Source organism: Stegodyphus dumicola, chromosome 8 (genome assembly GCF_044657685.1).
Source record: "Stegodyphus dumicola isolate Sdum_Otavi_A_Nest chromosome 8, ASM4465768v1".
Taxonomy (NCBI): domain Eukaryota; kingdom Metazoa; phylum Arthropoda; class Arachnida; order Araneae; family Eresidae; genus Stegodyphus; species Stegodyphus dumicola.
The window spans coordinates 109,764,983-109,792,355 of record NC_140775.1 but is presented as its reverse complement, the minus strand read 5'-3'; the positions used below and the strand labels follow the sequence as shown (position 1 = coordinate 109,792,355).

The following is a 27,373-nucleotide window of genomic DNA, read 5'->3' as shown; positions in this document are numbered from 1 at the left end:
TTCAACTAAGAAATTGAGAAAGCTCGCCTAATCTATGTAAGGACTCTATTTCAGATTTTATTATTACACTAAATATTGAAACTCATTGAAGCAGTCTGTGTTAGTCCAAATTTTAACATATGATCTCTTCCATTCTCCACAGATTCTCTTATCATAATTATGATGCATATTATATTTATTTGTGTATCGTGATGAAAAAGTGCTGGACTCTTCTCTTCTTATTTTCATGTTTACACATCTCTGTTAAAATTTCCTTCCATACTCTCATGCTATTTCTAGCATTTTCTCTATTCTCAATAGTGACGCTTTAACCATTTAACTCTTTTTCATGGTGTGCTGAAAAAAGAATAGCCTTTGTTTCTATCATCCCTTGAAATACACAGTACATTATACTCAGGGCTTTAGCCAGAATCCGCTGAGCTGTTTCTTAGTTTTGAATGAAATTGCCATTCCAGCTGGAGCCCCAAATATGACGAGCTCCGATATTTTATTTTATTACTTATTGGTGATTTAATAATTTATTAAATTTCAAGTCTATCTCTTTACATTTTATCGAATTTTAATTTCAATTATTTTACTAGTCTATTTTTTTCTCTCATTCCTGACGACTTTCATAGAGCTCTATCACTTCTAATTTTATAAATTTAGTCAAAATTCGGGATTAGTACCAAATTTCGGGAAATTGATAAATTCTACATCACATGAAAGAGACATAAATTTTAATTTTATTTAAACTAAAATTTTTGTTAATGACAAATGAATACTGCCTTTATTTGGGAAGGAAGAAAAATTAATCATCTGGTATAAAGCTCATCTATATTTTTAGAAGACTATGCCTGTGGAAATATTTATTTTAACTTCCATCATTAGTCTTATGAAATATTACACAATTTAAGGCTTTACTGTATAACTGTATTAAAGATTAAAGCATGCAAGTAAAAGAGAAGGGAGAAAGGACTACTCACTTTAGGTTCTTTAAACCCAAGAGCAAAAAGGTTAATTTGAATTATTGCTTCAATATCAGGTGAAATCATAGACACGGGTCTAAACAAATCAGATAACAAAGGAGGCAGGTTGTATCCATGATAATAGGAAACTATATTGTACAACAATAAAGAAAATTACTCTTAACAGTTAGTAAAAGTGAATGGTGGTAAATTTGAATAAAATGATTTTTAAACAAACCTTTTCATCAAGAAATGACATAAAAATAAATGATAAACATAATTAAGTACTTCTCAAATTATTTTTTTTATATTATAACTCAGATGAATATAAAAATATTATTACGTTTTAAATTCTAAAATAGTACATTATTAGTTTATATATTGAAATAAAATATTCTTGAACATAGATGGAATTGCTATACTTAAGCTATATTATTTCACAAAATAAATAACATAATAAATCCAATCATAAATACTAGTAGATCTATATTTAAATGCCTTAGTAATATTAAAATGCTTCTCCTGTAAGAAAAGAATCTGGTATCAGGTTACTACGGTATAATATTCTAGATTAGCAATTGTTTTGGCAACACACAGCATAGGTGGGAAAAAGTAGTAGCATGCAAGCTGTTTCTTTTCAGAATTTTTATTAGTTTATTTATATATTTATCTATTTTTAACGTTTGCAAAAGTAATAGAACTGTTATAATACAATAATAATTTCATAATATAGAAAATAGTAATTAATTCAAAAAATAAACTATGTTTATAAAGTTCTTGATTCAGTTTTAAACAATCAGAAAACTGGACATGCATATAAGCTAAAAATGCACTGTAAACTGCATATAATAATTGCATTTCTAAAGTTCTGCTGCAACACTACTTTCATTTCAAACTTTCAGTATGATCACAGTCTTTCTAAATACATTATGTAAACCGATTTTCTAATTTGGTTGGAATATTCATCTATTGTTGCAATAGATTTCACAGATTGCTTCTGAGATTCTGAGCCTAAATTTATCTAAAAAGGGTCTTCATGAAAAGGTAAAAATTTAGAAGTAATCCGTAAAATATACTGCAATTTGTTTATATTAATTACTATTCATCAACTCACTTGTGTAAATATTAAAAAAACTGTCCTATATCTGAAGTAAGCTTTTAAATGCATTTTGCATTATACTTCCTATCTTGTGTACATCGAAAAGTGGCTTTATTCATACAAAAGAAATTACTTTTCTCCTTAAGAACATACTTTTTAAGGTAAACAGAGCATAGAATTGCTAATTATAGCTAACATTTATTGAACATTAAACTTGCAGGACTTGAAAAAATTGACAGCCCGTAATTACTTCTAACTTAACTCTCCTTCCCTCTCACAATAAAGCATTGTTGATACAACTTAAGTAAATTACATCAAAATAACTGCAATGCATTGAAATTATGTTTCCTAATGTGAATTATAATGCAATTTTAGAATACTAAGAAGATGTTTTACTACTAAAACACACAGCTGTAGTAATCAATCAAAAAATTATGCCCATTTCATATATTAATAATCTAAATAAATTTAACAAAAATCTAATTAAGTTTAATAATGTAGTTGCAGTATACGAAAGACATTATTCATGTCTAGATATGTGCATATATAATTATGGCTATGCTTGTGAAAACCTACAGTATTTATCAGGAAAATGTTAATGATGTAAAAGTATTTAGGAAATTTGCAATAAATTTTACTGATTAAAATTTTCGACACTAAAATATATGATGTGTAACCACAGAAATAAAAAAAAGGGAGGATTATAAAACACATTATTTCAAAATTACTTAATCATAATGAATGATTCGAATATAAAAATGTGGCAAAAATATCAATTTCCAATGTGCGTAGGATAATATCTTGGCATGTAGTTTTTTAAACATCTAAATGAAGGTTTTATGTTTTCAATGCATGAATTTTGTAACTTGCCAACACAAAAATTATTCTAACTTTAGTTGTAAGAAACATTTGTTGCAAGAAATCCAGTGAAAAAGGATATATAATTTCACTTTGAATTAATAAATCATTAAGTAATAACACTTCATTAAGTAGTGCAAAAAAACTCCACATAGTGAATAAATAATATGATGCAAAAAACTCCTAACTCCTAAGTTTTTTGCACTACTTAAATAGTGCAAAAACCTCCACACTCCAAATCATGATGGAGCAAGCATTTCAACAAATATCAGCAAGTACTTTTCCTAGTCGTTTTGAATAGTTATTTTTAATAGCTAAATTTAAATATAAGATAAGTTGTACCAAATTTTGAATTTATGAGAATTCATTCTGAAACTAGTTGCTGAACACGTCTACGCAGCGCCCATATTCGTGTTTCTCGTTGAGACGGAGCTCGAATTCATGCTTCGCTTTACCTAGGGAGCGGTACTATCGCTTATTCAGACACTGCATGTGCAACTGTTAGCCCAGTAACATGCGCTTACTTTGCAAGTTGTTTAATTTGTACCGCTTTTTAGATTCTGACTAGCTAATTCTTCCAGTAAGTGCAACTACAAAGGTGGTTAGCATTTTTCTCTTTAATTTTGCCCATATAAATAATAGACAACATGGATATGGAGAAAAGTCACCGGTGATGCAAACCGACATGAAAGTACGAATCATAATAATTTAGCTTCAGAGATGTAAAGTAACAGCCCTCCACATTATGCACCTTACATAGTATTAAGTTTGTTGCTACTTTACTAAGTTCTTCAAAGTCTTATAAGGTATTTATCCCGCCTTCTTAGGATGCCTTCGTGGTGTAGTGGTCAACACGCTCAACGCGTATTCGAGAAGTCCGTGGTTCGAGTCCCGGAAAAGGCATTGCTGATTTTTCATCTCTCCTGCTTCGAAATAACCTAATATCGCTACAGCCTTTTGAAGCTTTGAGTTTTGAATTTCTTCTTTCATGAAGTATAATTTCAAACATTATTTTAAGGATGCTTTAAATATGAAGTGATTATATTTGTTTTATGGTATGCAGTCTGACCGATGATTCTTCGAAGTACCTTTGTTTCTCCGGATATGATTTGAAGCTTATGCATATCATTTATTAAATTATTAGCCACCTGACATCTGAAAATGTCATAGAAATCCCTGAATCCACCTGGATGACCAAAAATAAAATCTGGTACACCAAAAATAAATTCAGAATTTTCTGTTGCTGTAATCCATTCGGAAACACACATACAAATTTTGATGGCATTAGATCAAGCTTGTCATGTGTCGCAACTTTAAAATGCGCAGCTCACTCTGGGTATTTTAAAGTTATTTTGGACTGGAATTACTCTGGACCTGAATTCTTCTGGAATGTGTCCTTGATGATCTAATAAATACTCAAAATAATCATTTGACCTATCCCTTTCAGATATCCCAATGTACTTGTATTATGATGGTATTACAACTAAACTTGATATTTTGCTGCTTAGTGATATTTCTGGAAGGAAAAAAAAAAGAGACAGAAATTCTGTATGATCTTGGTTTAGGTTATCACATTATCACTGTTACATTTTCAATAGTGAAACAGTCTTAAAGAAGTACATTTTAATCACGTTTTCAAAACATTTTGGTACTATTAGATATTTACTAGGTATTTACCACCCATGCTCACTACACAAAAGTATTGGCACTACACAAACGTAAAACCTGTAATCTGACTTCCACGAAATTTGCCTAGTTCAGGTCTCATAGTATGGCTCTTCACTGAAGCATATTATCTTTAATTTATCATTCAAATTTCATACAGCTGTAATTAGTTAATAACGGGATAATTTAAAAACAATAAACACACTTAAAAATTTAACTTTTTATTTTATTAATACAATTAATAGAAATTAAAATATATTTAATTTATAATATAACCAATTGATAATTTTTATGCACATTTGCAAATTTACGTAATTAATAAATGATGTTTCTAACACCGTATATTACAGTATTTAGCATAAAATATATTTTTACTATTGTCATTTTAACATTTGAATAACTTCAGAATATTTAATAGTTTTTAAGGAATACTTTTGTTAATCCCAGCATTCTTTTACAATGATCCTACACATTTTATATACAACTTCAATGAGCTAGCTGTAAAGTAAATATATTAGGAAAGAGATTTATTACGATACCTGGATTTATAGTCAAAAATAATCCACAGTTTTCCTGAACAGGAGTGTCCATGCCCCAAAAAGGGAAAAAATATCTTTTAGACGATAAAGCATTTAAAATGCTGTTTATTTCTTGTGATAATACAGAAAGAATTTCAATTTTGATGCAACTGAATTCTTCGAAACAGCCCCATGCTCCTATCTATGAAAACATGAATTATTTTAACTTCTGTTACATCTAAATGAAATTTTTTTCCTGCGAATAAAAACAAAAAAATTTAAAGTTGTTATAAAATTAGTTTTTCTACTATGTAACTGAAGCAAAATTTCAGTGATTACTATAAGGTTCCAAACCTAAAATTTACAGCTATGTGTATGGAACCTTCAGAACTGGTAAACGAATAATCGCTTTAGTTCACGAGACAGACACGTAAACTTGAGAAGGGTTAATTACTCTTTATTTTTTAAAATAAAGTTTTACAGATGGCCCTTTCTCAGGACGCACAAAACAGCCTCCACTTGGGCTTGAACTCGTACTAGTGATAGTGATAGTGACGGAGGACGTGGCCACCACCCCTTTACTATTAAGTTAATTAGCATATAGGGCCACGTCCGCCCTTATACAGAGTAAAGCCAGAGAGGCCACATGGGAGGCTTGCACAGGGCGCCCAAACCCAACGCCTGGACCATCCGGTTGGCAGTTCCGCGAACCAAATGCCACCGGGTTGACACCCGTCCAAAGTGCTCAATCAAACTTAACTAATGCTTAGCTAAAAAGATATTGCCGAAAGAGTTATGCTAACTAAACCCTTAAATGCTAACTAAACGGCGAAGCTATCAAGGGCCTGAAATACGGCCGAGCGTAAGTAATAGCTTAGAGAGAAAGTAGCCAAAAGCCGAATGGGCGTTAGTCAGGCTGTCTAACGAAGCCAGTTGAACTTCGACTTAAGTACTGCTCTTCCTTCATTTGCATTTAACCGCGATTCTAAAAACACCCTCTGGAAGGAAATTTGTAAGCTGAAATTATAGAAGCATCAGGAAAGTAGCTTTAACTAAAATGATAATTTTTAAAAACTTAGGATAAACCTTACATTACATTACATGAAATGCAGCACAAAGTCCGAAATCTGGATTCCAATATCCGGAGTGATCTAAAATTAGGAGCTCAGGACCAACAGCAACAGATTTTTTTCTCAGAGAATTTTTTTGTATGCTTTACGCATGCGCATTTGATATTGTTTAATAATAAAACATACGGAAAGTCCTGATTCTTAATTTCACTTTGGCACTAAATCAAATACCTCCATATTAATCATGTATTAACGTAAAGCAGTACCCCCGATCGATAATTTGACCCCGCAGCCGCCTTTCTGCTTTCCATACTTCTTACAACGAAACATTCTATATCGAAACATCGCTGACTTTCCATTTACTGAATAACTTTACTCCTAACGTTGCGCCTTGAGCTTTAAATATATAGTATAACGTGTTATTTTAAGGGGAGAATCCACGATCCACAAAATTTACCACCCATGCTCACTACACAAAAGTATTGGCACTACACAAACGTAAAACCTGTAATCTGACTTCCACGAAATTTGCCTAGTTCAGGTCTCATAGTATGGCTCTTCACTGAAGCATATTATCTTTAATTTATCATTCAAATTTCATACAGCTGTAATTAGTTATAATTTTAGCTATCAGGTAAAGCATAATGATGAGGAAAGATTCCATTTTTAAGGTTACTTTATTACAAAATAAAACTGGAAATCAAAACTATTTTTTGTTGGAATTATAGTTCAGTTACATAAAAAAATGTCGGAGCCCCCATTATTTAGGTTTAGGAACGGGGAAGAGGGGCACCACACCTTTACCATTTGGTTAACTGGTTAAAGCCCTCTTATTTAGGGTTCATGAGCGCTCAGGCTAGAATTACAATTAATCTCAAACATGGAGAAGTACCTCAAAAATGGAAAGGTTTGGTGGGCTCCGGCGCGATTTAAGCTCTGCCTTAAGCACGTGTGGGAAATGGGTATAAATATAACAAATAACTAATATTATATAATTCAGGTTTAAACTTCATCAGCGTGCAATAGAAGATAAACAAAATTTAACGGACAGCATGTCTTTAGCCACCAGTCTCATGATACATCGCCGATAATGTATAGCGAACACTTTCTGATTACCAGCCGCGAATTTAAAGGTTTTCATATATCGCAAACAAAAAGATAAATTTTCTAACTAATGGACTTTATGAAGAAATGTGGTAATAAATGAAAATGATGTAACAGAAGTTCTCCGTTGCGACGAAAATCCTTCAATTATCAATCAATTAACAGAATGCGAAATCCGTAATATCCATCCAGACTGCTTAATCCATCCGATCGCTAAATCCAAAAAAATACCGCTAACGATCGTGAAGAAAGCGACACACACGTTGTTGAGAACGAAAATATTTCGATTGACGATACAGTGGCAATTCTCTATACACAATTAATGTACACTGCGAAAAAAAAAAGGGGGGGAGGGCGAATTCTATATCTCTATTTCTACTGGGCCGATTGACAAAATTCAAATTGCGTTTTTCATGTCTCGAAAGCGTGACTTAGGAAATATATTAGATTTATATATAGCACTATTCTTAAATAGGTATTTTGACACAAAATCGGACTTTTTCTGAAATAACATACCAATGTTTTTACATATTTCGATTCTACGACTCAAATTATGACAGACTGCCAAGTTTTGTAAAAATCGTACGAGTAGTTTTTAAAAAATTAGCTCTCAAAATTTTAGCTCCTCAGTGTTAATTGAATTTAGCATATATTTATTAATATCTCTTTTTTTTATTAAACTATTTTTATTCTTCCTTTCACATTTCGAAATTTAGCTTCATTCCAAATAAAATTCGCCCATTTTTTGCGTTTTATTTTTTAAATTTCTATTTTTAAATAATTTTTTATAATTTTTTCGAAACAAATTTTGAATTATAACCTATAAAATTTTTAGCATGATCTTAACGTAGGTGTAGTTCTAAGCATGCCTGCAAAAAATTAGACTTTTTTATTCAAAAGTTTCTAAGATATACACGTTTACATATTTTCGCGTTTTTAAATTTGGCATCTTTTTTTTTGAGCGATAATAACGCCAAATGTGGTTCATGGATTTTTGCTACAATGAATTACCACAACTATTTTTAACCTTAAATTTCAAATAAGTTTTATAGGGAGAATTAATTATATGAAATTTTTTCCCTCAATGATGCCTAATAAATATTTATTAATACTATATGAAAAGCTATTTTCTTTAAATTATAGATGATATTATTCAAATTTTTAATTTTTTTTACTTACTTTTATTTATTTATTTATTATATTTGTAAATTTTTACCTTCGCCGTGTTATCGTCTGCTACTTTACTTTGACTACATTTAAATTGAATTGTCTAAAACTGAGAAAGATTGATGTTTATTTTCTCAATGTTTTTAAGCAAACAGGACGTTGATATTTGGGGTCATGTCCCAGTATTAAAAATTATATATATAAGTATAAATTTTTACATTAATCCTCTTCGAAAGAATGTTTTAAGGTAGCTAATTTTCTCTCGTTTTATAGAATGTATAAAAAACATAATCTTTAATATGATTTAGATTGTTTGTAGCCGAAATAATAATCGGGTCACTCAGTGGTACAGAATAAACAATGCTGGACTGTTTTATTTCTTTATCATTTAACAAAAAATCTCTTTAATTAAAATATTTATCCTTTGGAGTTTGCTTTAAACTTTATTTATAGTTAAAATGCCTAGAAAATGAAAAGCTGTCTTCAACTGAAACGCAGTTGATGTAATTGCTATTTTTAAAAAAATGACAAGAATGCAAAATTTATGGAAGTGTAACAATCGGAAAATCTTAATTTTCTTGTGGTGAGCACTGAAAATAAATGTAGAAGGAAAGAAGAAAATTAGGGAGAAAAGTAAGCAAAAATTTGAAGGAGAATTTGGCTGTCAGAAATACCAAGGTGCTTCGAAAAGTTGGATGCTTTTGAATTTACTTTCAGAATACTTCAAGGAATTTGGGTGTTCAAAGAGAAAACACTTGGACTTGTACACCAGCAGATGATGGTAATAATTTTATAGATTATAATTCAAAATTTTTTTTGAAAACTTTATAAAAATTATTTGAAAATACAAAAATGGGTGAATCTTATTTGGAATGAACCTGAATTTCGAAATGTGAAAGGAAGAATCAATAAGTTTAATAAAAAAGAGATATTAATAAAAATATGCCAAATTCAATTAACATTGAGGAGCTAAAATTTTGAGAGCTAATTTTTTAAAAATTACTCTTACGATTTTTACAAAACTTAACAGTCTGGCATAATTTGAGTCGTAGAATCGAAATATGTAAAAAAATTGGTATGTTATTTCAGAAAAAGTCCGATTTTGTATAAAATACCTATGTTAGAATAGTGCTATATATAAATCTAATATATATCTAGCTTTTGGCCTGCCTTGGGCCAACCGGTAAGAATTCATTCCAGAATGTTCTCCATCCGTCTATGGCATATCGCCAATTTTGTCGCCAAATGGGCGATTCCACGCCAAATCTGTCTATCCTAAACCTGCTTTGTGGGCAAGCTATCCTACCGCGGCTGAGCAATTTGTAACAATAGCACTAGTTATTAGTTTTGAGTAAGCCCCAAAAATTTACTAATTTCTTATATATCACTGAATTCTTAAATAAAATTAAGGAAATAATGTATAACATTTCTTCTTTTCAATTAACTTTCATAACAAGTACCTTTTCTAATAAAGTTATGCACTATATTACATACACAACTTGTTTCAAACGCCTAATTACAAAAATAACTTACTTGAGCAATGCCAGATATCATGCGTATAAGAGAAATATGGTCTAAATTCTGAGAACAATTAATGACCAAAGCATAGTTTCCAAGTAGTCGTGAAAGGTCTTTTAATGTTTCTGTTTTTCCAACCCCCTGGAAGCCTTTTAAAGATGCTCCTTTGTAACAGCATAAAGCAGTAGTAAGAGAATGAAAGCATCTATAAAAGATATAATTTTTAACAATTAAAATTTTAAAAGTTAACTATATTACAAAACATAAAAAGAAAAAAATACATTAAATGCATAAACTGACCTACTAATATTTTAGTTCACTTAATAACTTCAAAACTTTAATAAAAAAATTTTAAAGTTAAAGAAAAGGAAAATCCTGTTCAGTATAAATTTTGTATGGATTCGACCAGACCGACAGTATTCTTCAGTAGATCAGGCATTAGCTGATGGTTTAAAATAAACACAAATTTTTCCTTGGTAAGACGCAGAAGTATGTGGGCTGAGTCAGTAGGAGAATGTGCAAGCTTAAGAGACCTACTATAATTCTACAAACTCTTAATTCTTTGTGAGTTATAGCCTGATCCCTTTTTGACAAGCAGTTTTGTTCAACTGTTTTAAATTGCCTTTCTAGTACATTTGGATATTCTGTGCTTGCTGCTTTGTTATTGGCACAATTGGGAAAATAATGCTGTTTGAAAATAAATATTTGTGAACATAATGGCCACAGTTTCTGAATTTGGGGGGGGGGGGTTGCTCTTTTTATTTTCCTTTCTTCAGGAATTTCTGAATTAGAAAATTCAAAAATTAAAACCTCAAGATTCTAAATAAATATTTTACTCGTATTAGAAAAAAGGCATGATTTGATAACGGAAGATAGGCAAATAAAGCAGAAAGATATCATGAAAAAATACTGAAGTGTCCCAAAATGTCTTTTTATTTAGTATTTTAATTATGATTAAAAAATCTGATGTGTACACCACATGACTTTCTTATACGGAATATTCAATTATACACATTTTGTGTTCCAATTCAATTAAATGTATTTCGACAAATTTCTTTAGAGATATATTTCTCATTCAATTAATTCAGTTCTCACTTCGCTGCAATGTAAAATAATACATAAATCCTCATATCTTTATTAAAAATTGAAAAATACAGAAAAATATAAAACACTAAAGCAATTAAAAACAGTTGATATAGCAGTCTTATATACAAAATTTCAACGTTCTGAGTCTATTCGTTTTTGACTTAGAGATACACACATACATACATACGTACGTACGTGCAAACGTCACGAAAAAATCTTTTCTGAATCCATTTTAAATTCTTTTTGCAACCCGCTTTGGGAAAAAGAGTCCTTTATTCCGACCTTACGTACAGCTGTCACGCAAAAACAACGTTAAATTGCATTCGATAGCGTCAAAATGGCCATTTTCATTGAAATATGATACCCGAAAATTTTCGCATTACAATACTTCCTTTACTTCATACAAGGAAGTAAAAATAATAGTCTGTTTTAAAGTTCTTGACTGTTTTTATTATAACATATTTGCAATATGCGTAATTAACGTATTGATGTAGCTGTTAAACAAGTTTATGCTAAGAAACAGTGTTCTTTGAATTAATTAAGAAACCAGAAAATTTTTAGAAAAAAATCTGTGTACAGTCCATGACTTACTTGTACGAAATATTAAATTATACACTTTTTTTTTTCAGTCCATTTAAACTTATTTCCTCGAATTTCATTAGAGATATATTTCTCATTCAATTCATTCCGTTCTCACTTCGCGACAAGGAAAAAATACATAAAACCTCAAAATATCTTCATTCAAAAAAATATGGAAAAACATAAAACACCAAATACAGTTAAAATAATTAAAAAACAATTTTTACAATTAAAATTAGAGTTTCTATACAAAAACAAGCAATTCGGGAGCGGGCAAGAAGGCAGACCTTACGGTGCACAAAACTGAAAGTTTGCTTTTGATCCCACTAGCAAAAAAAGACACTGAAGGTGCAGAAATTGACTTAATTCACTGTTAAATATATATCGTGTTACTTATGAAAATTACAGACGCCATGAATAAATGTAAAAACTAACTCATTGAACATAACTAGAGTTTTTCAGGTCAAATGCAATATACACTGAACAAGGTGTAAAGTGTATGCACATATATAGTTACAAATACAGATGTAACGTAGTAAAATCTAACATAGAAAACTATAACAAACTTTGCGTTGTTTTGAAGTAATAATGAAAACCCAGTTTAAGAAGAAATCCAGTGTATAAATAGTAAAAATTAAAACAAATAAAGTTAATCTCAAACATTTATTTCGAGTAAAACTTTAGGGTTGTTACAAAAAGTTACATTGCAGTAATCATCTTCTAAAGTGGCAAGGTATACGAAATATACCCGTTTAAATTATTTATAATTCTTTAAAAGTGAGCCCACCATGTTTTTATTTTATGCTTTAACAAATTTTCAGACATATTTTAAGAAGCAAGGAAAGAAACACATTGCTCGACATTGAAAAATGCAACACCAAGAAGGGGTGGTCAGAAAGTGATGAAATTTGGAAAAAAGACAGAGACAGCAAGCAGCAATAAGTAAGCTTTATTTCAAAATGATAGTCAGAATACAGATCCAGAACAGCGTCGCTCAGTAGGATGTAGGACCACCGTGGACAGCGTTGCACGAAGAAACACGTCTAGGCAGTCAGTAAGAGTGCGGATGGTGTCCTGAGGGATGGCTCTCCATTCCCTTTCAACTATTTGCCATAGTTCGTCTTCTGAACGAGGCAGGGGCAGAGTTTGCAAACGGTCACATTCGATTGGTGGCAGGTCAGGAGAGTACGGTGGCCAGGGAAGCATCTGTATACCTTACAGAGCATGTTGGTAGATGCGAGCACTGTGTGGTCGGGCGTTATCCTGCTGAAAAATTGCATTAGGCAGCCCCTGAAGGTAGGGGATTGCCACCGGCCGCAGTACATTATCCAAGTATCGTTGGGCCGTCATAGTGCCCTGAATACGAACTAGAGGTGACCTGGAATCGTAGGCAACAGCGTCTCAAACCATTATGCCACGTTGTCGCGCGGTGGGGCGTTGCACAGTTACTGCCGGATTAGACCTGTCTCCACGTCGACGCCACACACGTATGCGACGACTGTCACTGGATAAACAGAAGCGTGACTCATCTGAGAACACGAATTTTTGCCATTCTGTCATCCACATCGCTCCAGTCCGACATCATTCTAAACGTTGGCGTCTATGCTGTGGGGTCAATGGCAGTCTTTTTAACGGACACCATGCGTGCAGGCCACGTTCAACAAATCGACGGGAAATGGTTCTGGTCGACATGGGAACATCCAGGGTATCTTGCACATGCTGCAGAATCGCGGTACAAATGACTTGCGGGACCGCCACAGCTTGTCGGCGGATGCATCGATCCACGCATGCTGACGTCACTTTAGCTGCATCTGCACCCCTCCTTCTTCCCACATTTCCTTGTTCCAACCACGTTCGCCATAGCCCATGCACCGTGCTCGCATTCATGTGGGTATCAGCTGAGATTTGTTTTGTTTTGTTTTATACGGGCGCAGCCCTTCCGCCTGGTTTGATGAACCTTATGAAGAAAAGCGGGCGCAACCCTTCCAAGAAGAAACGACACGAGCCGGCGAGCCGACTGTGTCCAAATAAAAACAAAATCAATTTAGCAGCTTAACAAAAGGAAAAGAAAATTAGGTTAGTATACTAAAAGAATAACACGGCATATAAAAACACAAAAACATTTAAGCTTTTCCTGCACCTTTGCATATAAAGTCTTTCTCTCCCTTTAAGGGTAGTTTCCATAAAGTGAACGCTTTCAGTATGTTAGCTCGATCAATCAGAGATACCGATGACATGTTTATGAGAATTGATGACTTTCATAATGTCTTGTGCAAATTTTACTCCTTTTTTATAATTTTGAATCATTTCTCTTCCATTTCCGATTCCACGTAAGGCTCTTACTCCCCCTTCCCGGTGAGTGTACAACTTTCAATAAAATGAATGCAGTCACCGGCAGTATCACATTTAAGGCATAAATTTACCCCCTGGAGGTGGAATATCTGTAAGTACATAGGAAAGCGTCCTATGTACTTACAGATATTCATGCCCTGTTACTAATTGATTATACTCTTTATCGCAAAATATAGGCATATTCTTCTTAATTATTATATTTGACAAGGCCTCTGATCTTCTAGGAGACACATTCCATTGATCAGACCAGGTTTTATACATGTGATCTTTCATTTTGCTAATTGTAACTTTTTTAGAATGTTGTAGATCACCATCAGAGATTCCATCCCCCAGGGCAGCCTACTTTGCCAGGGAATCCACCCTCTCATTCCCAATGATACCAATATGGGCCTTTACCCAATGAATATTGATTGACATTTTATATTTTAAATTCATATAATCATTTTTCATTTTATTCATGATATCATTTTTATGGTCCGGCCGAGAGAGGGCGACAAGTGCTGAATAGGCATCCGAGTGAACTGTACATTTATAGATCAAATTGAATTTAATCCATTCCAAGGCTTTATAAATGGCATATAGCTCTGATTGATAAACTGAATTATGTATCCATTATCAAATATACATACTGAATTATGTTTATCCAGTATGTATATTTGATAATGGATCTCCAAACCATAAAATTATACGACAAACGCACATCCCACACCTCCCTCGAAACCGGACCCATCTGTATAGATTTCATATTCGCTGGTAGGCAATACATTGCAATCAAATAAAATACCATGTCTCTGTCTTGGATAAATCGAATCTTGTCAATTTGGGCAAATGCGTTGCTCTCGAGCTGGATTCCATCCAGAATAAGAGAGCTTTCTATTGAATATTGTAATAGGAATTTATTGTAGAAAAATTTATAATGAATGGAGAGAGGGGGAAGCCCGGCCAAAATACATGCGACTTCAGATGAAACTGTTCTAAAGCATCTAGTGATAATCAGAAGCCATCCTCTTTGTATTGAATCAAGCTTAGTTCTCAACATGGCTAGCTCCCTGCCCGGCGGCCCCAAGCTCCGATACCGTACATAATGTTAGGTATAATAACATTGTCATACAGATTTTTCAGAATATCACTCTTGACCTGTAAAGTATAAACGTTAAATTGAGTCCTGTAAGAAATTTAAGATCTTGTCGGTTGCTCTATGGATATTCTTAAAATGTTCTATAAAAGTCAGTTTTTCATCCAGTGTGACACCCAGATATTTAATTGTACTGTAAAATTTGATGTTTTTGTCAAGAAATTTAAGTCTTGGATTCCTTACTTTTTTCCCTTCTTTTGGGAAAAAATTCCACAAGTTTTATCCATGTTAAATAAAATATTTTCTTCTTTAGTCCAACTATTTAGAACGCAACCCAATTTCCTGAAATGGGTCTCAATTTTATCCAAAGAAACATCATAGATTAAAAATAATAAGTCGTCTGCGTAACAATAAGTGTAAATATTAGGTATATTTACATCCTTGAGCAAATTATTTACAATAAGACCCCATAACAGGGGAGCGCTACAGGAGCCCTGGGGACAACCTTTATTCATGGCATATTTAATGTTGAATTCTCCAAGTTCTCTCTTGTAGACCAAATACCTGTCTCTGAAGTAATCCTTGACTGTGTCAAACATTTGACTTGAAATATCAAGTTTCTTTAATGTGTACGAAACAGACCATTTTCCTGTGTCGAATGCACCCTGAACATCAAAAGAGACGAGGGCCACATGATAAAGTATTCGTTTACATCTTATTTCTTCAACTACTTTATAAAGCGCAAGATCTGCACTTCTGCCCTTACGAAAGCCATATTGAGAGTCTGAGATATAATTTTTGCTATAAATAATAAATTGAAGTCTATTAGTTATCAGGTTTTCAAGTAACTTACCCCTAATATTCAGTAAACATATCGGTCTAAATTTATCATTTGTTTTTGGTATAAGAATCAGCTCTCCAGTTTTCCATGCTGTAGGAAATGTATTTAGATTTAGACATTTATTGTAAAGAAATAGCAATAAGGAAGGGCAAGATGAATATAATGTCTTAACAATAGTTTAACCCCGATCCCGTCCGGCCCAGGGGCAATTTTTTCACGAAAAGAGGCAATAGCAACAGCAATTTCAGTGTATGTAAAGTCCTGTTCTTCACTAACCAGGGATTCATGTAGAATACTTTCAAACTCAGTGTCACTAAAGTTTTCATCCAAATTCAATATGTCTTTCACAAGTCCTCTACAGTGGTCTTCCAATGTGATATCTTCCTGTCTCTTATAGAGGATGCTCTTTTTTCTCCTTTTCCCTGCGGCAATTTTGTAGAATTGATCATAATATTCTTGGCTTCGCAAAAATAATCTCTGCCTAAATTCGTACTTTGTCCTTTTTATGGTCTTTTTGTATAATGCCAAGTATTTTTTATAATTGACTTTCCGTGTTAATCTCAAGGACTCTGACAGACCCGAAACCTGACTGCTTTTCCTAAAGGCTCTAAGCTGACGTTTCAATTTCTGAAGAGTCGGAGTCCACCATGTAACATCATTGTCTTTTCTCCTGGTTTTCACAACTAGTCTTCTTGCCATCTCCCTCTGAATACGCAATTCCATATCAAAAATGATGTTATTCAACTCCTCAGCATCTTGACAGTTGTTAATATTATCCTCCAAATCCTGAAAAAATGGAAGTAAACCCTTTATGAACCTCCCAACTCTTCCTTTATGTCTAGAGTAGATAACACGACTTTTTGTCGATTCATAATTACTCTCCAAATTGACTGAAACATAGCGATGGTCACTCAAAGATTCACAGTCTAGAATCTCCATATTAATATTTTCCACGCTTAAGTCAGCTGAGCCCAGAACCAGGTCTGTCCAGTCTGTTCCAACAGGAGAAACGAAAGTAGGCGGTGAATAACTTTCATTAAAAAGAGTCAACTCCAACTGCAAAATAAATTCCGTAGTTAAAACATCCCGTTGATCAACAATAGAAGCCCCCCAATTAAAATGTTTTGAGTTAAAATCACTAAGAATTAAAAAACTATTTTTAAAATCTCTCAACAAGTTCTCCATTTGAATTAAGTGTTCACTGATATTTTCCGCAGGAGAAAAGTAGACCGAGATAATAGAGAACATTTTCCCTTGTTTGACACAGGTAATACAAGTAATAATGTCAGAAACATAATTAACATAGAAATTTATATTTGTATTGGTAATAATAATAGCAGACCTGCCGTTTTTGACGTTCACTGATCTCCATTCATTTTTCTGATATGCCAGGTTGTCCCCAATATAATAAGGCTCCTGCAAAGTCAGGATATCAGGCATGTATTGTATAATCTTTTCTAAATATGTAAGCTAGGCAGATGCAACAGCACAATGATTGAGGTTAATGTTTAAGATCTTCATAGTAAAATCAATATAATTTAAGATGATATAGATCAAAATAAAACAGTTTACAATAAAATTCATTAGCTAATATCCAAATCTCTATACACAGTTAAAACTCCAATTCAAAATTAAAATTTCTATATACAAATAAGAACAGCTATATACAAAATGTAGTTACTCGCAACCGGGAGGGAATCAGAGCATTCAATCTTTCTAGAAAAATCTTGAGCAGGAACAGTATTCAGACAAAATAAACAAAAATAAAAAATTACAATATTTAAGTCCCCAATATCAGCTAAGATTTGACGTAAGAACCAACCCGCCCTTCTCAGTCCGATCACCATACCCCTCGTAAAATCGTCTACCTGCTGGAAGTGCCTTCGTTGACGGTGGCCTGGCATTCTCCCCTATTACACGTATCCAACGGGACAAAAACCAACTTTCTTCGATAATTCGTCTGGCAGAAATAACGACACGAATATTGCCCATTCTGCACGTTCCTTCCCTTATATCTCACTTCACGTGCGTCGGAGAGCTGCGCATTTCACATCATTCGCATAACTCAGTGACGTGCGTCTACTGTAAAATTTGCATAAATTTCTGACTTCTCCTTCTTGGTATTGCATTTTCAATGCCGACCAGTGTACTTCGCGGGGAAACATAACAACCATCCCGCCAGGATGCTGGATATCTATAAAAACAAAAAGAAACGTGTAAGCAATTATTTAGACTAAAAAGGAGTATCAGCGATCGAGGCAAGGCTCTCCACTTATTTTTCCGCCTTTTCCGCCTATTGGACAGCCTTTCTCTCTGTTCCATCAGGAGCGTTCCAAGCTTTCAAGATTCCGCTGCCCATTTTCAGCTGTTTGATAAATGGTAAGTATATTTTTCGAGGTCCTTATAAAGTTATAAAGTTTAAAAGTTATTAAAGTTATAAAATTTATAAAGTTTAAAAGTTAAAAAACCTTAAGAATCTCACCAAAGCAACATCTAAACAAGACAGTAAATTAAAACCAGATAACTAAATTTAAGTTTTTAAGCAAGAAAAATTTAAAACCAAACCTCACTTCAAGGATAAAAAAATTAACACTAACAAACTTAAATTTAAAGTTAGCAATTACGGCTTATAAAAAGAATCAACTTACAACAATTATTTTAAAATGAAGAAATAAAATCAAATTAATAAAATTAAATTACTGACAAATCAAGAATTAAGAAATAGTGAATAACTGATAATTGAAATTAAGAAACAATATTATATAACATCACTATTCTACTACGTTTCAAATGCAAACAAATATGGCTGCTATGGTAAAAAAAATTAGGTTTAATATTTTTATAATTCTACAACTATTGTATGCAGATTAACTAAAGGCATAAAAACCTCAATCGGAAGATAAGATCAACATAATTCAATCATTTTAAAGCAAAAAATGCACGACTTAGCAACATATAAGAACAAACAAACAAAAAAAAAAAAAAAAAAAAAAAAAAAAAAAAAAAAAAAACTCAGCTCACGGAGCCGAGTAACAAAGTGGTTATATATGTATACTTTTGGTGTGGCCGATTGCAACCAAAAACGGAGGTGCACAACTACATGTTATAGCAGTCCAATATACAAAATTTCAACACTCTGAGGCTGCTCGTTTTTGAGTTATGCGAGGTACATACATACATACGTATGTACCCCTAACAGACGTCACGAAAATATCTCTTCTGAATCCATGTTTAAATCTTGTTTTTGCAAACCGTTTTGGGAAAACTAGTCCTTTATTCTGTCCTTTTGTGCAGATGTCATGCAAAAAAATCCTTAAATTGCATTCGATACCGGTCAAATGAATATTTCCATTGAAATATGGTATCAGAAAATTTTCGCGATTGCAATACTTCTTATACATTCCTGTGAGTAAATATTAGGTGTCGCCGAGCTTTGCTAATTGCTCCCACCCTAGTTCTGAGGAAGAGCCTTCCTGGAGGCGATCCGAGGGTCTCCCACCCTTCTTGCTCTACCGCGAACGTCTTGAGAAGACTGACCTCGCCGCCTATTTTGAGTGCTCTTTTGCCGCACGGATATCATACGCTTACGAATATCCATGTCTTCTTCGGGATCCAAACCTAGTTCCACTAGTACAGCAATTAGCCTGTTCTATGCAAGCCTCTTTCAAAAGACATTTAAACTCCTTTTTTAATGGATTATTCTTTCCAAAATTTCTAATAACTTTCGAAGTCTCTACACCAATAAAAATTAATGATGCGTATTTATCTTCAAGTTTACTATGCATGAAGACTATTTATCATACGATGACATGCTAAATACAGTTTAACTCGGTACATAACGATGATTACGTGTACATGCAATTAATCTGAGAGTTCCGGATTTAAGAATGTAAAAAATTCCGGAATTCTGGTTACATCCGTGCCAAAATCACCTCTCCCTCACATTGTATTTAGCTGCGGCTCATAACCAGTTTTGCTTTCGAAAGTAATTACTGGTTGCATTTCATATCATATTATTTGAATCCATGAGTCATGGCTAAAATTCATTACATCAAAAATAAAGATCCCAAATATTGTAATTTGAGAATTTTATTTCAAATTGCATGATATTCTTAAAGTATTTCATTAGAAAGAGTCATATTATTCCTGCATCAAAAATCTGCAAATCAGCTGCTCAGTTTGGAGAAGGGAAAACAATCCTTAGGTTTGGAAAATCATAGTGTATAAGTGGCATAGAAATATTTTTTTTAATTCTTGTTTTCTAACAACTCTTCGAAATAATTATGAATTTGCAAATACAAAGTATTTCTTAAGAAATTAAATTCCAAATTTCTCATGATGGTATTCTCATTCCATCGTCATGAAAGTTGGATACTTTGATGACCTTGCGGTATGTGAAAGAGTTCGAAGTAAAGTATATCGATGCAGCAATTCCAAGTTAAAACTGTGGAAAGAGAAACAGTATGAACCTAATACAAAAGAACATTACAGACAAAGGATCCGTACCCATACGAAAATAGCATTAACCCTTTGATGCATCATGTCCACTCTAGTAGACAAAAGTTTAAATTTGTTTATTCTTCTGTAAATGCCTTAACAGATTCCATTCCTGTGTTTATTCATTCTATATTATTAGAACTTTCAACTGTCGATCATAGCCATCTATGATCTGTATAGCATCACTAAGTAAAACATTGCTATTTGGAAAATGGCTGCTGCTTCTCTTTCCAAGTTAGTACAATTTCTCATAGTAAACATTACATAATATTGCTTACATTTTCTTAGCAAGGCAGGAAATGATTTCAAATGCAATGACCGTAAATCGTTGGGAAGAGATAAATGTACACCTTGCACAAAAAAAAAGGGGGGACAGTTCATTATCTCCCGTTCTATTGGGCCGATTGACAAAATTAAAATTACGTTTTTCATGTCTCGAAAGCGTGACTTAGGATATATATTAGATTTATATATAGCACTATTCTAACATAGGTATTTTGACACAAAATCATGACAACAAATCTCTCTAAACTGCGTCATTTCAAAATTAATCCATGTTACATGATTCTTACATAACGCTAATGACACAGGCTCTTACATAAAGCCTTTAGACAATAATTATTTCTAATGATTTCAGATTTGGAAATCGAAATTTTTAACATCCGATGAGGAAATTGTAAACCCAAACTAAAATCATTTTGAACCCACCTTCATCTCAGGCATACTAGATTCGCTGCCTGTTAGCTGTATCACTGTTGCTGTTCCCCTTGCTTATCTCAGCGCTTTCAAAAATGTAAAAAGTTTTTCAAAAATAGGCGTCCTTACTGTGCCAAATTACGCGAGGCTACAAATATTACGAATAAAAGAAATTCTTACTCTGACTTGATGACTGCTACTACCTGTATGCAAAACAATTTTAATCATTACATTTTTTATAATTTACTGGAATCAAAACTGTGACGGGAAATCCAGTTAAAATAAAATATATATAAAGCAAGATTCTAATTTTAATTTGCAATAAGCCCTTAACTCTCCATTTTAATTTAGTTGTTTTCCCTTTCTGTCCTAAAATCAGTAACTGTTTATAATAAATCTCTCTAAATTGGGTTTTTGACGTTATTTAAGAATCATACGACATATAATCACAAAATATGCTTGCTATAATAATAACAAAAACTCAAAACAATTCGAGGCGTAAGTTATTTTATAGACAAAACGCTGATTCAGGAGAAAGTACATGATTTAAGTTCGCAAATTTATTGGCTACTTCCAATTAAGTCGCTAGCAATTTCGTTTCCCTTCACGCTCATACTCTTCCCCGCCCAGGCGCCGTAAATATGGTCGTGTTACGTCGCAACAGTTTACCTATGTAGATGGGACTTACGATGACCACCCCCCTCTGACCGTAACATGGAGGTAGGAAGTAAGCCATGGCCTTTCTTACCTCCATGGGCCGTAAGTGGTTGCCGTAGAGAGGAATACTTTTTCTTCATACCTAGTCACCTTCAGTGAAAACCAGAGCTCGTCATTGCCGTACATGCCAGTTTCTCGGAATAGAAAACTGAAAATTGCAATGCCCATTAAATTAAAGGAAATCGTTAAAAAAAATATATCTTAAAGGTTTTAGATTTTAAATTAGTCCATAAGGGCCTTTTTTTAACGTTTTGTGAGTTACCTTTATTTATTAAATATTATATTCTACGTACTCAAACTATAAAATTCAGTTTAACACCAATATTGCAAATAAATTTTAAAATGAGCATATCTTTAAAATTTCCGAGTCTCGCGCGCTGGAGATAAAAATGTTTTTTTTTTTTTTTTTTTTTTTTTTTTTCCCGTATAGTGTTGCGATTGCTCCCTTTGAAATCGTTTAGTTTTTTAATGAAAAATTCGTTGAAGTGTTACAAAATCTGAAATCAATAACAAAACAAATTTCAAATACAAATTAGAACTTCCACATGCCCATATTCCATGGAAGATTAAGTTATTCAAATTTTGATGGCTCTAGGTACCGTTGTTTTATCACAGTGCGAGAAACATACATACATTTATGCAAAGTTTTCGACGCAAAATGCCAAAACGAAATTAATAGTCCTTTAGGACAAATTGCCCCCTTGGATTGAAAAAAAAAAAAAAAAATAGGTTTCTTGAAGGTTTCAATAAATGTAGCAGAAACGCATTATAGCAAAGAAGCTCGTTTTCAAGAAAAATGTGTTTCAGATCACCAACTGTTGATGATCTTAATACATACAGGAATATTTTTGTTTTTGTTAAAACAGGAATCTTATTCGTTAAAAAATAGTGTTGTAAAGTGGATGTACTAGATATGTAAGATGCACCGAAACTTTTTAAGTAAAAAATGGAGAAGTTTCATCTACTTTACCATTAAAGGCAGACTAAATAAATAATTTTCTATTATATATAAAACCCAAAATATAATTTGCTATCGTTATTGATAATCTATAATAATGCTTTAATAATTGGACAAGAAACTCATATTGAACTTCAGAAAATTATTAAAAAAATATTTTGCGTTGTATAATTCTATATGAATAAGGATTATTACCTGTCTGTAAGAGGAGTTATAACTAATCGTTCACAATTTCCTAAAAATTCAAATCCGTATTTAAACATAGCTTGTGCTTGTCTAATTAGACATTCGTCCTTCTCTTCTTCATAATAAAATCGTAGGTGAACTAACCATTCAAAAGCATTAACATCATTGCACACATATTTTAATAAGGAATCTATGACATCACACGCATGAGCCAAAAGTATTATGATATTCATTGCTTTCATCTGTATAAGTATTTGCTTCTCATTTTGCAGTTTCATAGCTGATTGATTCAAAATATCTCTCTGAAAAAGAAAATTATCTATGAATATGCAAATACTTATTTTCAAACATTTACAAAGTTATGGATTATAGTATAAAACAGGAATGGATCAGTCCCCATCCAATGTCAGTAAGAAAATTTTCAAAATAAAATAACACAGAAACCCCGATAATAGAGTCCAGGGAAACTCATGTATGTATTTCATTAATTTTCTAAGAATTCTTGTTTCTAATATCTTATAAACGTTTAACGGTTTCCATTTGATGTTAAAATGTGCACAACTACGTATATTATGGTTATTTTAGCACTCAGGGACCCAATGACAAAGATAACACCTCTCCGTGGCTGGAGGTATTGGCTGTACTTCTCAGGCGATGAAGGCGCATCAGGAGGACGACCAAACAAGAGATCACAAGGCAGACGAAGGTCACGACTGAAGAGCACCTGGGATGGGGAATAAATAGCCAATAATCTCGTGGACAGCAGTGCGATAAGCCACTAAAAACAGAGGTAATATCTTGTCACAATTCTGTTGGTTTTTGGAAACTACCAACGAGAGGTTATTAAATATGGTTCGATTAAACCTCTCTACCATGCCGTTTGACTGGGGATGTAAAGGTGTCGTTTGGGTTTTTCAAATGTCGAGTAGCTTGCAGAGTTCTTTAACTGCAGCCGAGGTAAAATTTCTTCCTTGATGGGAATGTAACTGAAGAGGCACTCAACCTGGAAATACAGTGCTATATCATTGCCTCTGCTACAGTGATAGCCTCTTGATCCGGAATAGTTTACGCTTCAGTCCACTAGGTGAAGTAATCAATGACAACTAGGATGTATTTGTTGCCATCAGCAGCTAGTAGCAGAGATCCTACGATGTCAAAGGCGATACGTTCAAAAGGTGTTCCTGCATTGTAAAGTTGCAGATTCCCTGGGCTTCGTTTCTTCGTTACTTTCCGACTTGCGCAGGTATCGCAAGACGGGGTATGTCACTTTTAAAAGAGGGTTAGATTTTCTTGGAAATTTGGAGGTAAATTATTTTCCTTTTTTTAATTCAGTTTAATTTAAGTGTTGGATTGGGTAGATATTAATTTGTAATTGATTTCAGCCAGTAGTGAATTTAGAAGCGTTTTGTAGTTTAGCGTTACCGAGGTTTTAAAAGTTCTTTCACGCGAGTCAGGAGCAGATTTTTTCCAGATTTTTTTCACCTTATTGCAAATTACAAAATGAAGAGAGAGCCAGAGGGAAATTTTCGCCGTAGCCTGGCACGGTCTTCGAATTCAGTTTTTTTAAAGCGAAAAAAGAATTTTTCTGTCGCGCTTTTTCATAGCCGACCCAGCCACGAATGGAAAGTCTCGTGAGAATAATTAAAGAGTGATTGATGTTAATAAACTTTCGGACATTCGTCAAAAAAACTCAGTTCATTATTCTTCCCTTCTCCGTGGTGCAGTGACTGAAGTTTGGTTCGTACGTCAAAAATTCAAGTTAATATGATAAAGTAAGCTCATATATACTATACATTAATAAATAAATGCACAGTAAAAACCAGTTCAAAACCTAGTTCAAATGCATGCTGATAGAATCAACAAATAATGATAATAACGCAAAATAAACTAAATTAAAACACTGAAATCCATTCCATATTCAATTCCGAACAAACTATATGTAATAATATATATACGAGAACCAGAGTGACTAGTTGTCTGAAAAGTGCAAAAACAGTTAAATAAAATGTAAAAACAGCAATTGAAAAAGTAAAAAGTAATTTACTTTCGTTGCGTCGTCATCAAGCCACAGATACAATGAAAGAAGAAAATACCTCAGCCTGTTTCTGAACCAATTATGACCCAAAACATAAATTAAATTAACCTTAGAAAATTTATTCATAGTAATTCGTGCCTATATCAGTCCAATCCCTACAGGCTGGAATAAGTAGTGCAAAAATTGAAATATTACAGCATTAAAACCATAAATAAGCTGTAGAGACATTAGGATATTTCGAAGCTGGAAGACGTGAAAAATGAGTAATGCCCTCGCCGGGACTCGAACCTCGGACCTCTCGAATATAGCTGACCACTACACCACGAAGGCCTGCTAAAAAGGCGGGAGAAATACTTTATATACTCCTCCCTTTTAAAGGATGACAGATGATTAGGAGCCCCGCCAAGTCCTGGTGATGGAGAATCATCATCCACACTTTTTTTTTTAGCTCGGGCGCCACTATAGGGACATTAGATATTTTTTTAAAGCAGGGGAGGTGAAAAAAGAGCAGTGCCCTCGCCGGGACTCGAAACACGGACCTTTCGAATACGCGCCGAGTTTGCTCACCACAACAACACGAAGTTATGCTAAGAAGACGAGAGAATCACCTTATATACCCCCTGGGGACTCGGTACCCCAAAATCAATGAAATTACCAATTTGTCAATTTTTTGCTGAAAAAGTACCTTAATACACTTACTACACTGAAGAGGAATTTTGAAATGATATGACGATAATAAATGCTATAAAAAGGTTTTTAAAATTTTGACACCCCTTTAAATGCCACATCACCTCAGTTTTTTTTTTTTTTTCAGTAACTTTATAAAGATCAGTGTAAATGTAAAGGAGTGTAATTAAATATGACTCCAACTAATAAAAAAACTCTATTTGAGTATATACTGATTTTATTTAAATACAAATTAAAGTTGGAAAAAAAAATTTCTCCTTTAAACTGGCAAGTTTATATATTTATACTGAGCTCAGCAAATAATTTTATGTGTATTATCAGTCAACAAAAATGCTATGCTTATTCAAAAGTTGAAATTATCTGTGATTAGATACGAACAGAAAGAGGTGGTGTAATGAAAGTGATCAAATTTCTGACCGTAGCATTATTGAAATAGTGCTGGAACAAACATTAAACTTTTTAATTAATTAAAATGCACATAAATAAATTTAAAATGCAATTTATATACGAGAACAAATGGCTAAAATAAGAGAAGAAATCACGTAAGCTGCTTAGTGGTTTTAAATAAAATGTTTTATGTCCGTTAAAATTTCAAATTTTGCTTTTTAAAAAATGAATAAAACGACAAATTAATATTATTAATAATGATTATAACCGTTTTAGAAAATATATTATAATTAATTCATGCATTAAAGTTGTTTTGAGCGTGTTTTAAAAAACAAAAACAGGTGAAGAAAAATTCTACTTGCATTTTATGATATTTTTGCAATATTTCTAGCCAGATAAGGTTTTAAACAAGAGCTTGTAATTTATATTCATATTAATCAATTTAGCAGTACTAAGTTTTATTATATATATAAATGTATTGAAATTCAGTAATAAAGTTTTTAAGAAATTGGAAATGATTTAATGACCGTCCAGACAGTTTACATTCTTTAAACTGCGATTTCTCGGTTTGCAATTTTTTAATATATCCTTTTACTTAAATTTCTAAATTTTGTTCAGATATGGACCAAATTATTTAATAATTTTACTGCTTATTTCAAATTGTATACTAAATAGAACCAGGGATGGGATTTGAAAAATAGTGAAAAGAAAAATTATTGGAAGTAAAACTGTTACTGAAATCATATTTTTTTAAAGCTTTTATATAAAAATGTGCTTTTTATTTTTTTTCTCAGAAACTAATACATTAATTGAAAAATCGATCCGTAAAGTTATTAAGAACACTATTATGAATACAATAAAAAAATTTGAAGCAAAAATATTGAAAATCGTGGGAGAAGAAAGAATTTTTAATTGTTGAATATTTTTTAAAAGAATTCAAATTAAACAAAAATTAATAGCAAAAAATTTTTTTTCAGCTTAAAACCATTTTGTCTCATAAAACCACTTAATATTATTCATAAAAAGTAGATGAAAGTGCTTAAACAAAAAAATCATTCAAAAGGTACCGAGTCCCCTTAAGAGGCGAGCGGGGATTAAGGGACCCAATCGCTAAACCCGACGGTGGAGAATCATCATTCACCACCTATTAGTTCGGGCGCACCAGTAGAGACATTAAGCTGGATGACGTGAAAAATGAGCAATGCCTTCGCTGGGACTCGAACCTCGGACCTCTCGAATGCGCGCCGAGTGTGCTGACTATTAAACCCCGAAGGCATGCTAAGAAGGCGGGAAAAATACCTTAGAAAGCTTAAAAATCTAAAAAATTTCAA

The 27,373-nt window shown here is 32.9% G+C and overlaps 1 protein-coding gene across 6 annotated transcripts in view; it reads right to left on the bottom strand.

The window, feature by feature from the left end:
• The window catches only part of LOC118183304 (dynein axonemal heavy chain 2-like), a 405,957-nt gene that overhangs the window by 377,497 nt on the left and 1,087 nt on the right, over positions 1-27,373 (bottom strand). For all 6 annotated transcript variants that reach the window (XM_085822262.1, XM_085822261.1, XM_085822260.1 and 3 more), the window contains exons 2-5: positions 22,943-23,235; positions 9,962-10,151; positions 5,109-5,289; positions 966-1,096 (exon numbers count right to left, since the gene is read on the bottom strand). In XM_085822262.1, coding sequence (XP_085678388.1) covers positions 966-1,096; positions 5,109-5,289; positions 9,962-10,151; positions 22,943-23,235 — 795 coding nt within the window. The remainder of the gene's footprint in view (positions 1-965; positions 1,097-5,108; positions 5,290-9,961; positions 10,152-22,942; positions 23,236-27,373) is intronic.